The following is a 17,244-nucleotide window of genomic DNA, read 5'->3' as shown; positions in this document are numbered from 1 at the left end:
CCCCGCTCCAAGTGTATCCCGATGTCCTATCGTGCCTTGATCCGCAGATGGTAAAACTATACAAAGATGAGGCAGATGCGGCCGGTATGAGTATTCCTGAGTACTTAAGCCGCATCGATGCAGAATTCTTGTTCAAGGGTGATGATGTCCAAATAGCATACTAGTACAAGTACGGGCAACCTCTTGTCAGAGCTGAGGAGTTGCCTAATCTATCAACACAACTGCGAAGACTGCATAATTGGTACATGGATGCATGTAAGGATGGTAAGAACTGGATCATGGTGGCAATCACAGATGAGCACTACGGGCGAAATGACGTGATGAACATCAAATTTTGTGAATTATTTCAGTTATTCAACCAAGACGCCCTCGACAAATCTCTGCTGAGTGCCTACTGTCTGTAAGTATTATTTATGTAATTAAGTCTCTACCGTGGCTCGTCCATTGCATGCATATAACCATACTCTCACTGTATTATGCTGAATGAAGATCCGCAAATGCCGCAAGGGGCAAATCTATGATCTTGGGTTCGTTGACCCATATACCGTGAATGGGTATACTGTCGACCACTCTCCCAAGGACACGGAGAATAACTTGGTATATGTCTTAAGGAAAAACTCATACAAAAGGGCAATACTATTTCCTTACAACTTCGCGTGAGTGTTACTGTCTTCACACATTAAATCTTTTTCGCTTACTCCATGTGTTAAGTGTAATTGATGAGTTATGCATATATATGTGTGTCCACAGGTTTCACTATATCCTGCTAGTCATTGAACCCGACACCGGGATAGTAGAAGTCATGGACTCAAAGAGCAAACCCCTTGAGGCGTGGGGGGACATGGCTGATATCCTCCTCAAGGCTTGGAAACGGTTCACCAACAAGTCTCCGGGTTTAAAGAATAAAGAACTTCGAATAAAACATGTACCGGTAAGTACTACTGGCTAGGCCGCGCATCTCTTTGATTGTAGTTTCAATACCATTATTATCATCATTGATTATATATATATTATTTTGATTGAACTTTGTTCTCGTAAAGTGCTTGAGGCAGGAGGACGGGAATAATTTATGCGGGTTCTACGTTTGCGAGTTCATCCGCCAGAATACCCACCATAAGAGGGACATTTTGGAACAACTTGATGTAAGTAAACAACATTCATGGCTTTATTTTATCACCTTCTGTTTCATTCACATACACACACATATATATATTGACCACCGTACCTTCTTTAAATTATTAGATCCAACGGTTGCGGAACGGTCTTCTAGCAACCGAGCGTGTACGAGCAATTCAAGAAGAGCTGGCGGGATTCTTACTTGAGCAAGTCATAGCTCCAGACGGAGAACACTATGTGGCCGACATCCAATATCAAATTTGATGTGGACATATATATATATGCATGAACGTGTGTCACTTTGATCGATATATGTAATATAATGGTTTCCTATATATATATATATATATATGTGTGTGAATTGTCTGCATTAATATTATACCGTATTTCGAATGGGGCAGAGTCTCTGCCGCGGCAGCGTTTTAGTGCAATTCCCTGCCGCGGCAGAGTCTGCCGCGGCAGGGAAGGGCACTAAAATGCTGCCGCGGCCCAACCCTTTTGCACCGGTTCGTATTACGAACCGGTGCAAAAGCTCCCCCGCCGAGCGCCCCACAGCCGGCCACGTGGAGACCCCTTTAGCACCGGTTCGTAAGCGAACCGGTGCAAAAGGGGGGGGGGGCCTTTTGCACCGGATGGTTTGCACCGGTTGGCCATCCGGTGCATATGGCCTTTAAAAACCGGTGCAAAAGGCCATGTTTCCACTAGTGAGTCTTAGGGTGTGTGATGTTATGGTAACATAGCTAGTTACCACACCACTTTTTTTTTCATTTATTGACATGCCATATCATCAAAATCTCTTGAGATGTGTGATGTTACTAGCAATATTACTCCCACTATAAGACTAGTCACATTGGAGAATATCATATAGTAGTATCATGCATATGATACTAGTGTGTGATACTATCTTCACAATGCATAGTATCATGTAGTAGTATCATAGGTTAATTATATTTAGTGATTTGTAGAATCTCAATGTAAAATTGTGTACAAGATTGGTTTGACATTATTTTTTCTAGTTCTATTTGCTATGATATAGTATCTACCTATGATACTACTATCATCTCTTTTTTCATTTATTGATGTGACACATCATCTTTTTCCTTGCATGTGGTGCATGATACTAGCTACTATGATACTTCCATCGTGGGTAGTCTAAGTAGTCTAAATAAAAACTCTATCAATATTTTGAGTTGTTAGGTTTTTTTTGGAAGTGCAGCTATTTAGTGAGTTTTGGCCCATGTGAATCGAGGAGCACGGACTCACACGCACGCACTGCCTCCTTCCCTGCTTCTGGGCTCTCATAGCCGAAGCCGAAACGAATATGCAACAGAGATAAATAGCCTGCTAGCCCTACACCGGATAGAATCGAAGCGGTTGCCATCCAAACTCTCCATCGATAAAGTCAGCCGCCGCATCCGACGCTCCCGCAGTCGCCGTCTGTGCCGCTGGCGTTGCCGCCGAAGCAGCCGGTGCTCCTCCGGGCCAAGGTGGTCGATGGCTTCCTGCCGTTTCTCTGTCGCCGCCTTGCTCGCTGCTGCGAATATTAAGCAATCCATATCGATATCGCCGATTATGTTCTGATGACGTTCGTTCTCTCCCTGCTTAATTTAGCGGCCTATATTACAATTGTGGTTCCATGGATATTTGTAGCGACGACAGCGTACAGTACAGGGCATGCACGCTCGGATTCGGAGTTCAGAGTTCTTTGAGAGAACTTTGAGAACGGCACGAAGAGGACACATCCTCGATGCAGAAAAATGTGCGGTACAGTTCAATGGGATCGGATCGAAGGGATCACGGGAGTTGGGTGACCCTCCAGCGATCTGAAAGATACACGGCGCGCGGGCGCCAGCGAGGAGGATCCGGAGATAGAGGCCGCAGCCGCTTGACCATGGGCCTGAGATTTGATGCCTCTGATATTGCAATTTTTTCTATGTGTCTATGTTTGAGTACCTACCTGCCCGGAATAAACTCTTTTTTATCACCTTCCACCAGGATCGAGCACACTTTAGGCGGTACCTGTAGACTATAGTCTCCACAAATTTTTCTAGCAAGCTTTGGTTCCCCAACAATGGGTTGACCCGGATCATACACATGCCAGTAATCACAATGACATACTCCCTCGGACAACCTAAAATTGATGTGGTAATTCGGCACGAGGAAGCATGGTGACCTGCAGGTGTAAGACCCGTGTAGGGAGGTCAGTGAGGGCATGCGCCATACAACCGGTGGTGGTGCTAGCAATTTGCAATTCTGTATCAAAAATTTCCAAAATAATCGTTGTTTTGCCAAAATCGTAATTTTTTTTTTAGATAAAGGAGCAATCGCCCCAGCCTCTGCATCAATTGATGCACACGGCCTTTTTATTAAAAATCACGAAGTCTGAAGTACAAGTATGAGAATCACATGAATTACAGTCATAAACCCGATATGGTTGCAACATGAATCAACCATCGGAACAAAAGACACCTAAATAGGCTAGCCATACTCTATCCTATTACTGTGTCGCCACCCAGTAGCCCGGTAGTAGAAATCCTGAGTAACCACCAGTAGCTTGTGGCAGCCAGTATCCATATCCTTGCGCTGATCCTCCGGTAACAGGAAAGCCCATAGCTGTATCCAATGCACAGCTCGATGAATAACCTGCAAAAAGTTAGTACCCTTTTGATTATTAAAAATTATATCATTTCTGGTATTCCATATTGTCCAGCATATAGCAGATATACCAATCCTAATTCTACTTTTATATTTTTTCGGAACTCCATACAACCAGTTCCCAAACATATTGTTAACACTAGTGGGAGGCGGAATATTATAGGCAAAGAAAATCATCCTCCAAATAATAGTAGCAAAAGGGCATGTAAGGAACAAATGATCCACAGTTTCATTTGTATCACAGAAACAACACTTTTGAGATCCTGTCCACTTACGTTTGGTCAAATTGTCCTTAGTAAGTAAAACCTTACTGTTAAGAAACCACATAAAAAAATTTATCTTTAAAGGTATTTTAAGTTTCCATAAATATTTGCGCAGAAATCTTGTATGACCATTCATATAGTCAAGATACATAGACTTAACTGTGAACAAACCCGAATCTGTAAGCTTCCATACAAACTTATCAGGTTCGTCAGTAAGATTGATATTAATGAGGCGTTGACATAAATGTAACCATTCATCATATTTTTGATCATTTAAGCCTCTCCTGAATGTAATATTCAACGGAGTCTGAGACAAAACAGTGGACACTAGAACATCTCTATGGTGAACAATATTATAAAGAGATGGATATTGCTGCGATAGAGGTACATCTCCTAACCAGATATCTTCCCAAAAACGGACAGAACCACCATCACCAACTTTGAATAACCCTCTACTAAAAAAATCAGATTTGACTTTCATGAGCCCTTTCCAAAAAGGTGAGTCCGTAGGTTTAACCTGAACTTGCGCTAGAGTTTTAGAATGTAGGTACTTGTTATGCAGAATTTCTTGCCACATTCCTTGTTCAGTGAGAAGTTTAAATAACCATTTACTAAGTAAGCATTTGTTCTTTAGTTCCAGAACTTCAATCCCTAATCCCCCCTGATCTTTAGGCCTACAAATCATGTTCCATTTAGAGAGCCGGTACCTTTTCTTTTGTTCGTCGGATTGCCAGAAAAAATTAGATCTATAAAAATCTAATCTTTTCCTAACCCCCACTGGGATTTCCATGAAAGATAGCATGAACATTGGTAAACTTGTTAATACCGAATTAATGAGGACCAACCTATCCCCATAAGAAAGCATTTTACTACGCCAACATCCCAATTTAGAAGCAAAACGGGTTTCAACTGGATTCCATTCAGCATTTCTCAATATTCGGTGATGGATGGGAATGCCAAGATATCTAAAAGGTAAAGCTCCGGCCTCACAACCAAAAATTTGCCAAAATCGTAATTGTTTTGCTAAAATCATCATTGTTTTGCCAAATCATTAGTATTTACATGAATACCTATGAGTTTCCACATGGTCGCGCCTATATAAAATCCTCCAGTCTTCTACACCACTTCCAGCACCGCTTCTCTGGAAGATGGGCGAGAGGGTTGACATATATTCATATTCATGCTAGAGTGGTACGTTGCCTACAAGTCTGGAGGGTAAAGCCATGTGACTGAGTTACAACGTTCCCGCCACATGGGAGAGTTATAACAACGCATCATGTAATATACAGTCCTTCCAACACCATCTTTAATACTCTCTTCTTCCCTGCAATATATTTGGTCATCATTGCGAGATGTAACAGAGTACACGGTGTCATCAGGCAACTTGTCTTCCATGGTAGGCATACAGTAGTAGATGTGGTTTGCCTTTATACCGCCGCGCCCGCCAACCGGCACCTGAATCGCCTTTGACCACCCTAGGAATAGGGCATAGTCTCCGAAGCTCGTCACCTGTGACCACTTGTACTTGTAACCCTTATCGTCGTTGGCATCGACGAGCTCGAACACCCTGAAGAAACACTCGTGGCGCCTGGGCAACCACCGGCTTCTCACCGCAATCAGCAATTTGCCGTGCAACTCAACAATGTAAGCGTCGTACTCGATAGGATTGTAGAAATCTAAGTGGCGGTTTTGGATGTCCAGTTGGTGGGTGGCCGTGATAACCGGAGCTCCGTCTTTGCTTGTGCCGATTTCAAACCTAACAAGTTTTTCGGGGAGTCGGGTGAGGCAATAGAGCTCGCCGTTGTAAAAGGCGATGTCCCATATCAACTCACCACGCCAAAGCCGTGCAGACCACCCACCGTCCGGGCAGTCGACTCTGCACACGGAAATACTATCACGATTATTTCTAAGGGCAGCAAGGGTGCAGCCATTAATGGAATTGGAGGAGGAGGGGTCTTGAGAGAATATGATCTTCTTGATGCCGTTATCACTGCCATAGGTAGATGTGCTAGGTATCAGGGCGATCGTGCTTTGCTTGGCGGATAACAACACCTCAGCGCCAGTGAAGAGGTTCACGATGGCGAGCTCGCGGTAATCGATGGCGGCGATCCAGCCACCTTGGTGGGAACCAACAAACCGTTTCGTGGCCGCTTTGCTGGGGACGTGCATGACCCAGCTGCCGTTGGGGCCGCACATGTGCTTCTTGCTGCTGCATCCGCCCGGCGAGAGTATCAGCGCCGGGACAGCGGGCGTCGCCGGAAGCTGTGATGAAGCATCGCGCCATAGCTTGCAGGCGGCGGCCATGCGCACGAGATCGCGCGGGGAGTTGATCTTGTTGCGGACCATGCCGAGGATATCGTCCGGGAGCTCGGACCACCGCGACGAGCCGTCCCCGTGGCCTACGGCTGTGCAGGTCCTCGACATCCCTTTGTCCTTACGTGTCTCGATCGATCTTCTCGCCGACGAAGAAATTTTGTTGCCGTAGCCGATGGTCGTGTGCATCGTCGACTTCACGTGTGTGTCTCTAGTCTAGGGTCTTGATCGATTACGAGTTATATCTGGTTGATTGATACGGGCCGATACCCGATCTCCTTTGTTGAGTTCGTGTCGGCCACGACACCACATCTCAGGCAACAAGTGTCATATCGTTCGTGCTCGCGGTTGGTACTAGTAGTAGTACTATTTTACTTGTCCTTCCTATTCGAAGTCATCTCGTAAAAAAAAGACAAGAAAAACGTTTTTTCAAGACCGTATTATACAGCGTGGTTAGAAACTACAAGGAAACGGACCCACATCGCCCACGGCCCACGCGCCCTCCACGAGCGCGAGCGCGTCGCCCTCCAAAGCCCTAGCTCGCATCGCTCCCGCGGTGGCGGCTGCAATGGTACCGCCGATGGGCGACCAGAAACAGAAGAAACAGCTCCGGCCGCGTGACAAATTCTACCACATGGCCAAGGAGCAAGGTTACCGGAGTCGCGCGGCCATGAAGCTGCTCCAGCTCGACAGAAGCTTCAGCTTCCTCCGGACGTCGCGCGCCGTGCTCGACCTCGGGGCCGCGCCGGGAGGGTGGGTACAGGTGGCCGTCAAAAGCGCTACCGCCGGGGCCGTCGTCGTTGGCGTCGACCTCAAGCCTATCTGGCCCATCCGCGGCGCGCGCCTCCTCAGGGAGGACATCACCGCCACCGCCAGGTGCAGCGCTGCCGTGCGCAAGTTCATGGACTCCAAGGGCGTCACCGCGTTCGACGTCGTTCTCCACGACGGAGATGGAAAGAATAAAAAGAGAAAGCGCGGTGGTGAGGAGGCCACCACCACCAGCCAGTCAGCGCTCGTCATGGACGCCGTACGCCTAGCAACCATGTTCCTCGCTCCCAAGGGCACCTTCATCACCAAGGTATTCAGTATTTCAGTTCAGGGTGTAGTTGTTTCTATTTCAGAGGGGCATACTAATGAACAAAAAGTTCTGGGGACTGATATATTTGTTCACCTATGTGAAGTACATGTCTCAAATCATTTTCTTTTTCTCTTCAACAGTTCATTGGGCCTCTTGATTTCGCACCAGTCATGTTCTGTCTCCAACAGGTCCGTTCTGATCACAGGTTTTTTAAGTGCTTGATATGCTTGTTATTTGATACTAGTCAATTAATGTTTCAGATGCACCTACTTGCAGCTATTTGAGAAGGTCCAGGTGGCTAAACTTGAGGCAAGTCGGTCAATGTTGCCTGAACATTATTTTGTCTGTCTGGAATATAAAGCCCCCGCAAAGATACCACCAGAACTTTTTGATCTAAAGCACTTGTTAAATGCGAGTCTAAAAAACAAGGTCCGTTGAAAGATTCGCCGCAGCTATCTCTGCCCTGTTTCTCTTATTTTTTACTAGGTGTTAGCATTAACATTGCAGTTTTTTTTTTTTTGAATCTGCAGCCCAGGGATGAAGTTCGTAGTTCTATGGAGACCAAATCGAGGGGGTACATGTTCCTTCTTACATCAGATAGTCGCCTGTCCTTTTCATTCTTTTCTTGGTAGCTCCAGTTGCTATGTGATTACTATTTTTGCAGGGGAATTGGGAATCTTAGCTTAAAATCAAATAAACACTTTAGATGTTTAACATTTCAAAATGTAGGATGGTAAATTCATACCCATTGTCCCTTTTAGAGTAGTAATTCAAATTAAAATTAGCTGGTTTTTTCTTGCAGGATCACTATGCATGGAAGCTTTCCATCCTGGAAAGCTTGGAACGCTGGTCGAGCTTCAGATTTTATATGGTCTGAGGCCCAGACAATGCAAGAGTTACTTGTTTCTTTTATGGGAGTTTCATTTGAGGATCCAGAATCTCTGCCTATCAAGAATCATGAGCTTACAACTGAAGAGGTGGTGGAGTAATGCCTGCCCATCTTCTCTTCATCTCAGTTTTATCTTCTTAGTTATGACCCTTGTCTGCTTGTATTCTATACTTTCTATCAGATACAAATGTTCTGTGAAAATTTGGATATTCAGGATGAAAAAACCTTAAATCATATCTGGGAGTAAGTATCTTTCTCCTATTCTCTTTTTATCTAAGATTTATAAACATGTCTATTTAGTTAGTGCAGAAATTAGCCTGTCATCCTCATACGAACCTGATTTACAAATGTTAGATGGCGCATGCGCATAAGGAAAGCACTGTCTTCATGTTCAACAGTGATACCAAAGCCTGATGTTACTGCGGTGGATGCTAAGGTCAAAGATGATGGCCAACCTGTAGACAAAACGGAAGAATTTACGAGCATCATTGATACAAAGACGAGAGAGAAGAGTGAATCAAGCTGTCGTGCAAAGGTATTTCCATTATGAAATGTGTATGGATTATTTGCTGCATGCGTGTTGTGGCATTAACTTGAATCGTGCACTAATATATATGTCTTCATTCCAGGATGAAGCACACAAGACACCAGGAATGCAAATCGACGCTACAGAAGATGCTTTTTGCGGTGCTGACTTAGCTTCTCTTAGTTTTATCAAGGTATCCTCCTGTTTCCATAGTCTGTATCTGCCTATCTTTGCGTTGCACCCCAGAAAATGCAAGCTTTCTGCTCCAGAGTAGTCCCATCTACCTATCTTTGCTTTGCACCTGCAAGATTCGAGCATCCCGTAAGATAGTTTTCTGTTAATTGGGAGAGAGAAGTCCTTGCTTTCATAATCGGTAATTTCCTTGCTGTTTAGTCTTTATTTTTTATTATTAGGCAACCACATCACTTTTTAAAGTTCTTTTGGTTCTGTTAGTATTTCTTGAATTTATCTTCATAGGACGATATGAGTGTTTTGGCCTGTACTACTTATTATAGTAGTTAGTGCTTCTAAGTCAATTATTTATATGATTTTCATGTGTGTTTTTAATAGCATGGGAAGGACCTTCGAGCTTTTGATTCAGCAGAGCAAGATATGGAATATGGTATTGGAGACGGTGGGCAGGAGGAAACTCAAACTCACGAGGGCTCTAATGAGGAAGTGGATTTGGATGAAGAACAACATAGGTATTTCAGACACCAACACCAGCAAAATTACAATAAGCCAGTCATAAATTCCAACCATTTTCAAAATTTCTGGTTAATCTCACATGTAGCATGCTATCATCCAAAGCAGGTACGAGGGGATGCTGGATGAAGCTCGTGAGGGTTTCATGATTAAAAACGACAAAGTAAAACGGCAACGCAAACATGTGAATCCAATCAATCCCTATGCTAATGCAGATTTGTTAGAGGTAATATCTGAATCTAATACAAGTGAATGTTAACTCGAAGAAGGATTGATGATAATAGATGTTCTTGTTATGCCTCAGAAGCCCAGTGAGTATGTCGTTGCCAAGAAGAGGGTCCATGTCAGGGAGCCATTGGTGAATCCACTGATGAAGGACAATAATACCGGTGGGGTTGGCGGAGAAGAGGCCAAACGCCGAAGGGGAAGGGCGCCGCCAGAAAGAGGTGTATTCCAAGAAAAGCTGACAAGAAGGCTGGATCCAATCATGTCGACATGACTCGTGCTGAAATTTCGAGCTAGCTGTTCTGTTGTTTGCATTGCACAGTCTATTGCACGCTGGGAAGACATTAATCTATGTTTTAGGTTTTGTTCAAGTTAATTGTATCATGTAAGATTGTTATTTAAATCACTCGTGTAGGAGTGACGACTGTCAGACTGAATTAATTTGTGTATTATGAGCTGTTTTCAGATTGTTACTTGCTACTTCCTCCATATTGGTTTATTATTTTGCGCGTGTATCTAGATTGCCAATTTTATCTATATAATATAAACTAGTAAATATGCCCGTACGTTGCCACGGACGACGATGCATATAAGTAAACAAAAATATTAGTATTAGTATTAAAATATAAAGTTGATATAATAAAGCTATTGGATATATCATGAGCCTTGTCCTTTTTAAAGATTATGTTTGAGACTGTCACTCGAGCGAAGCGTAACCGCTAAGTGTTCTGCTATAAGTCGGTCCAATAAACACATCATTTGGTAAAATATTTTTGAGATAACTTGTATTTACGCCTAAATTGCACATATCAAATTAATCAAGTTTGTTAACTATTTAGCAACTGTACTCCAACAAGGTAAAAAAAGATCAGACACATGTTAGAAGAGATAACAAAAAACTAAAATCATGAATGCACATATATGACCATCTTCTAGAATCCGGAAGACATATGGATGGTTACATAGCTAAATAGCACTTCCTTTTGCGGATATTCAATTCGGCTCCCGGGTGCGTATGCACCCTCTACCAAAAAATCATATTTCGAAATGTCAAAAAAATTTAACAAATTTTCTTACATGTACATCTTCATAATATATGTTTGTTCGTCAAGTTTCACGAAAAACCAATATTTTTTGTGGTCTATATAAAAAAGAGAAAACTTATCTTGTGAAAAGCATTATTTTTAGCACTGAGTTTTGTCCTTTTTACATACGTCACATGATAAGTCGATTTTTTTATGAAACAACTTTGTAAGCGTGTAGCACGAGAAGATTTACATGCGAATTTTTGGTTTCAATTTTTTTGAAATTCAAAATATATGTAAGATGCATTTCAAAATAGAGGGAGCATTTGCTCCCATGTTCAAAAGGCCTATTATATCTGTAGTAATGTATATATTTAAGGGAATATGTGCAGTTTCATTTTCCATCTCATCTTTACGACATACTACCAGTAAGGGCTACGCATTTTCTTACAGAACATATTCCTTCTGTCAAAGAACTTCAATGAAATCACTTTTGTCCACACTATAGCTTAACTCTAATCATCGACTCATCTGTATGTGTACATGTGTCCATAAAAATGCAAGAAATTGGGCATTCAGCGATAAAGCAAAAAAAAAAACAGTTATATTTTTTGACCAATTAGTCCCATAAACCTCATTCTTCGCACAAATCCATTAATTAAAAAACAACACCAACAACACACGATATATTAAACAGTTAGATCTTAATCCAAGCTTCAGCTCCACTTTTGGTTTGCAATCAATTCTTACTTTTTTCTTGCCACTATAGAAAGCACCCTGCACCTACTTGATTCTCTTCCTCCTTAGCTGCATATTTCTTTCCACACCACCACATAACAGGAGGACAAAGACTCATCTTAGAGCATCTCCACCGGCGCGCCCCAAATAGGCGCTGTTAGGGGCGCCGGCATCTCCGGTTGGGGGACGCCGGCACATCAACCTCCATTTGGGGGAGCTGCTCCCACACCGGCGCCCCAAACAGGTGACCCCAATAGAAAATTTGAATTTGAAATCTCAAACACAACCATAGAAATTTGAATAAGTCTACGAATATGAAGTTTGGGCCAACACACGGCCACCAAATATGAATAGGTTTTGGAATAAGAAGTTTGGGCCAACACACGGCCACCAGATCACCGTTTCCGGCGCAAAAAAGGGCATTCCAAGCCAGATGATCGCATGATCACACAAGGAGGTCACGGACGACGCAACCTCGACGGCTTCCTCATCGGCGGCCGGCGGCAGCTCTGTCGCTGCAACAGGATCCACGGTCACCGGGGGAGGCATGAACATCGACGGTGCCAGGGGAGACATGAACGCGGACGGTGTCGGGGTAGACATGAACGCGGACGGTGCCGGGAGAGACATGAATGCGGACGATGCCGGGGTAGACATGGACGGTGCCGGGGGAGACGCCGACGCAGCTCGCGCCTCCATCACCTCTTGGCCGATGCGCTCGCGGTACATCTCGTGCCACGCCCGCGCCAAGGGGTCCATCTTCTCCATGTTGGCCATCAAGATTTTCGATTCTTGAGACATTTTGGCCAACGATAGCTGTGTCGCTTTGTTGTTGGCCTTCATGGCAGCGGCGTGAGCTTCCATCTTCGCCGCCTCCACCCTCTCCCTCTCCAACTCGATCTTGGCGTCTTGCTTGTCGAGGATGGCCTACCACACGACGACAGCTCTATCGGCAGCTTCCTTGTTCTCCACCGAGAACGAGGTGATCATCTTCTCGATGGAGGCGTCCATGGCTGCCAATATCGCCGCCGCATTCATGTCGGCCTTGGCCTTCTTGTTGCCAATGGGGCGCCCGGTGGAGGCGCCGGCTGGATCGACCGGTCCATCTTCCCCGTCCTTCAAGAGAGTGTGGAGGAGGTCGTCCCATTTCTTGCAACCTTGGAGCTTGTTGTAGCAATGCATAAACAGAAAGTCTTTGTCAGAAAGTCTTTGTCATCGTGTTGGTTCTTGTACATTTAGAGGGCTTTGAGCATCTCACAATATATGATGAAAAACATTGAAGATCATCAATTCATATGCAACAACATTGATCACCAATTCATATGCAAATAAGATAGGCGTAGATCATACCCAATCCACCATCTTCTCATAGTAGCCGTGGAACTTGCTACACGACCCCTTGATCAAGTTCCAACGGTGAGAGAGCGCGCCCTCGTCACGCTCGCGCCAGTCTTGGCATCGATCAGCTCCTCCTGGGCATCCTCCTCACATTCGTCCGTATGATGCCGTTCAGGATCTCCTCGCCGGCAATCTACGCATAAAGTTACAAACTTTGAGTCGCCGCTGGTGTCTACGATGCACACAACACATAGAAGAAAGGAAACACACCTCGTCATGGCCCATGGACACGCCGAACCCGCTGCCGAACACCTGCTGGGTGCGCCTGCCGTCGCCGGGGAAGAGGTCGCGGGGAAGACCGGTGCCGTCCGTCACGTGGCCCTGGGTGTGGAACAGGTCAGGCAAATCGTTCAGGTCGGGGAAGCAGAAGGCGTCGCTGCCCCGAGCCATTGAATCCGGCAAGAACGGGGTGTTGTCGATGGTCATGTCGCTGTCCCCGAACTCGGGGGAGTAGCGGGCGCGGCCGTCCATCTACGACAGCCGCATCTACGAGATCAACGACGCATCCGCGGTGTACCCTGCGTAGTAACCCAACGACGACGGGGAGCTCGAGATGTTGTTCAGACCGCCACCCAAGCTCAGGCACGCTTCCGCAGAGGCCACCGCTTTCGCTGCGTCGAGGGCGGCGATGCGGCGCCTCCTGCGGTCGGCCGTGACGAAGGCACGGCGTTCCATCTCCGTCTCCCAGTCCTCCTGCAACATGGTCGCCGGCTTCTCCTTCAGCGCGACGGTGCACGTCTTCGTCGGCGCCTTCGTCGGCGCCTTCGCTGCCTTCACCGGAGCCTTTCTCTTCGGTGGCATGGCGCGGCGGCGAGGGTTTTTCGGGTTCGAGACTGGATGGGAGATTGAGCGGCTGACGGGAGAAATGAGCTGGGGGGACGGGGGTTTGGGGACAAGATGTATATTTTGTTGTTGTGTGGCTGACACGCGGCTCCCACGCCCAAAAATTTCAGCCTCACGAGGCGCCGGCGTGCCCGATTCGCGCCCTTGGCGATGGGGCCGGCACGAGGTTGCCGGCGCTTCTATTGGGCTCCAAAAATCGCCGGCGCCATTTAGGACGCGCCGGTGCGACCCCATTTTCGCCCCCGGCCCCCAAAAAGCTCTCGGGGCCGCTATTGGACGCGCCGGTGGAGATGCTCTTACTTATTCCTACATCCCATCAATGTTATCTGCCATTATGAACACGAGATGGTCAGGGATCCGACATGAGCGGTCCACATCATAATAGGATTTCAGAATAGCATACCATTGGAACAAATAAAACATCTTTATCATCGGTACACGGATGCTAAATCATTCAATGGATTATGTTTCAGTCGATCTAACACTCCTCACTTATATTCATTTCTGACATAGCTCATTTATGGATCAATCAAAGAATATTTTTTTTAAAACTGATGGCATCCATTCCCCAAAATTATGTTAAGACTAAAGCAGATTACAGATTCCAATTATTTCAACGGGGCAAACAGATGTAGACTTATGTAGCAAGCTTTACCTCCACTCGAAGAAGACAACTTCCAAGGTGCATGGAAAGACGATCAAGTCAGCAAGCACCTCTACACATACACTTTTCTTCAACTAAACTTTAGGATTTCACAAAAACTATCCAAATCATGACTATTCTCCCAAAATAATATTCTCCTTTCCACCAAACTGCGTTCTCAACTGAGACCCTCCTTCCCCTGAAATTAAGTACCATGAAAGTTATCTTTGGAGAAATTATAGTACAAGCAGAGTAGCAGATACGTCCCCTGATGTGTTGAGCGATTTCAGGCTGAGAAAGATCGAAATAAACTTGGGCAGGATTGGAAAGAAACTCAGTACACACGAAGAACATACCGGAATTGATGAAGATGATTGGATTTCACCGAAGTGGACGTCAAGGAGAGGCACTGATCTAGGGGCGAACTTCGGCTTGTCAACACAGTTATCTTCCTTGGCATACCAGACTCAGATGTGTATCAAGTGGGGCTGTCGTCCTTGGCATACCAAACTCAGATGTGTACCAGACTCAAATTTTTATTATGTTACAAAGGAACATAAAACACACTTGAAATAAGCATAAGAGTGCAAGGGATAAATGGCATGAAAGTTTACTGTACCTACCTAAAATTGGCATCATTGTATAGCAAAAGAGCAAAAAGGACAACACTTATAACTAAGAATTTAGTTCCATGTATAGAAATAATAACTTCAAGGAAATCTAGCTAAGGAACATCATATCGTCGAATAGAACAAATTACAATAGCTATTGAACGCAAGTGCAAATAGCCATTTGTACACAAAAATGTGACGATCGTGTGAGCAAAATAGTGTGAATCTGGAGATGCTTCAAAAGAATATGCAGATTTACCTATGATGCTGCACAATTTGGCTTCTAGGATTTTTCTTCCACCCGGAATGTGTGAACAACTCGGCTTATCAAACTTTAACTCCACTGGAATGCAGGGAAGCAATTCATCTAGATATGTCTTCATCAGTTCACGCTCAGAAGATCTCGATAGTAACCTGACAAAAAGAAGACCATCCAAATGAACTATGTATGTATCTCACTAAAATTGTTTTTCTTTCCCTTACAGTTGTAGAAAAAAAATCTTGCTTATCACACACAAAATGAAGCTAGTAATTTATTTCTAATGTACGTTCAAGAAATTAAGCTGAACAGATGCCCTTATAGAGTAAAAAAAATAGATGATAGGTGGTATTTGGCTGCTCATTTAGAAAAGGGTATTTTCCTTTTGAGACCCAACAGTAAAAAAATATGTCAATATCATGTGAGCAGAATAGTATGAATCTGGAGATGCTTCAAAAGAATATGCAGATTTACCGGGCACCACCAGACCGTTGCAGTTCCTCCATTCTACCACCTCTGTGCAACGATGGCGGCTAGCTCTGCCGTCAATACACCCGATCCTCCCTGGTGAGACTGATAGAAAGGAGATGCTAAATTGTTGTGAGTTCAGAACTTTAAATCTGAGGAGAATGGGCTGGTGAACTTTTTTTCAGATCAATTGCAGACTTGATTCACCAGGACATGGAAAGAAGAAGGAAATGAATTGGGAAGATGGTGGACTGGTTCATGGTCTTTTTATCTGATGGATTGCATCCTGTATGAAAGTCTGAAAACCAAGACGGAAAGGAGAGGGGCAAGTTGCGGCGAAGAGGAGTATGTGACCATCAACGACGGCTTCCCCTACCCACCCCTGCACCCCACCATCACCACTGCTCCTACTCACTTCCTCTCCTCTCATCTCTCCATCCCCTTGCGAGCTCGGACATACTGGATGCAGGCGAATCGGGGCGGGACGGTACCCCTCAGACTCCTCTCCCCGGAGGTGGAGGTGAATGCCGGCTAGGCTGGGCGAGACGCCGGAATCGCACGCGGCAAGGCTGCCAATGCGGAGCCACGCAGGTCTTGGGCGGCGAATTTGTCGCCGGCAGGTGCTCGGGATACAATTTTGATGAGCAAGCCGATGCCGCTGGTCGCCCACGGCCGGCCAACAAGCAGGAAGGAGGCACCAGCTGGTGCGCTCGCCTGCGTATTCCCCCGCTCGCGTGCTCGAGAGCTGCAGCCGCGCTCGCACGCAGTAGCGGACCCGTGTATGTGCCTTGGGGGCTGCGGCATCATGTTCCGTCGCCGGCGCGCGATGTTCTCGACCCCGGCGGCGGCGACGGGGCAGAATCCTAGCATACTCGCGAATCGCGTGGGAACGAATGAGCTAATCGATGTGGCGAGGAGATGGTGGGATAAGATGGGCCTGGCCCATGTGGTCGTCATGTGGTCGGTGGGATCTGCGATGGACGACGACGAACGACGAAGGGGTTGCCGTATTGGGCAGAATAAGGAATATGTTTAGTCTTTTTAAGTAGTAGAGATTATAGTGAATTTTACTTTTTATGTCTAGTTATGCATTTGTGACACTTATTACTTCCTCTAGCAAAACATTATCTAAATTTTCCATTTTAGAAGCTTTGGACCCCTATATTGAGATGTGTGTTCATTGGAAAAGGTGTGAGATGATGATCAGTGTTCAAAAATATCTGGACAGATGGACAAATGGATGGGAGAACTTTATACACGATTGTTCAAAACTATCAGGACAGATGGAACAAGTGGATGAGAGAAGTTTGTACACGATCGTCCATGTTGACCTCCGATCTTTACACATTTTATTGTGTAAAATTTCCCGTTTTAGAAGCTTTGGACTCCTATTTTGAGATGTGTGTTCATTGGGAAAGGCGTGAGATGATGACCAGTGTTCAAAAATATCAGAAAGCAGGACAGACGGAACAAATGGATGAGAGAAGTT

At 45.3% G+C, this 17,244-nt stretch overlaps 2 protein-coding genes and 1 long non-coding RNA gene across 6 annotated transcripts; 1 reads left to right on the top strand and 2 right to left on the bottom strand.

The window, feature by feature from the left end:
• Positions 1–3,457: 3,457 nt before the first annotated feature.
• On the bottom strand, positions 3,458–6,536 carry LOC127304382 (putative F-box protein At5g55150). Its single transcript, XM_051335072.1, has 3 exons — positions 5,322–6,536; positions 3,618–3,759; positions 3,458–3,498 (listed from the first exon to the last, which is right to left on the bottom strand). The coding sequence occupies exons 1-3, from the start codon at positions 6,534–6,536 to the stop codon at positions 3,458–3,460; spliced, it is 1,398 nt and encodes a 465-aa protein (XP_051191032.1).
• A 367-nt stretch (positions 6,537–6,903) lies between these two features.
• LOC127302841 (uncharacterized) lies at positions 6,904–10,243 on the top strand. 2 transcript variants are annotated; one of them, XM_051333485.1, is made up of 11 exons: positions 6,904–7,425; positions 7,566–7,613; positions 7,702–7,854; positions 7,956–7,999; positions 8,228–8,402; positions 8,496–8,557; positions 8,669–8,849; positions 8,944–9,033; positions 9,411–9,544; positions 9,654–9,771; positions 9,850–10,243. In XM_051333485.1, exons 1-11 carry the CDS (start codon positions 6,916–6,918, stop codon positions 10,042–10,044), a joined length of 1,710 nt encoding a protein of 569 aa, XP_051189445.1. In that variant the 5' UTR covers positions 6,904–6,915; the 3' UTR covers positions 10,045–10,243. The 2 variants fall into 2 exon arrangements, with proteins under 2 accessions (XP_051189445.1, XP_051189444.1); XM_051333484.1 differs by having other exon boundaries at positions 9,651–9,771.
• A 1,462-nt stretch (positions 10,244–11,705) lies between these two features.
• LOC127302842 (uncharacterized) lies at positions 11,706–16,672 on the bottom strand. Of its 3 annotated transcripts, XR_007853123.2 has the most exons (6): positions 15,762–16,672; positions 14,774–15,442; positions 14,430–14,616; positions 13,142–13,252; positions 12,884–13,064; positions 11,706–12,697 (listed from the first exon to the last, which is right to left on the bottom strand). It is a non-coding gene; the product is annotated as an uncharacterized lncRNA (long non-coding RNA). The 3 variants fall into 3 exon arrangements; XR_007853124.2 differs by lacking the exons at positions 11,706–12,697; positions 12,884–13,064; positions 13,142–13,252 and adding an exon at positions 13,263–14,100 and having other exon boundaries at positions 15,762–16,658; XR_007853122.2 differs by lacking the exons at positions 11,706–12,697; positions 12,884–13,064; positions 13,142–13,252 and having other exon boundaries at positions 14,114–14,616; positions 15,762–16,658.
• Between the last annotated feature and the right edge of the window lie 572 nt (positions 16,673–17,244).

This window comes from Lolium perenne, chromosome 5 (genome assembly GCF_019359855.2).
Source record: "Lolium perenne isolate Kyuss_39 chromosome 5, Kyuss_2.0, whole genome shotgun sequence".
Lineage (NCBI taxonomy): Eukaryota > Viridiplantae > Streptophyta > Magnoliopsida > Poales > Poaceae > Lolium > Lolium perenne.
The sequence above is the reverse complement of the archived record's forward strand: the minus strand, read 5'-3'. Positions and strand labels throughout refer to the sequence as shown.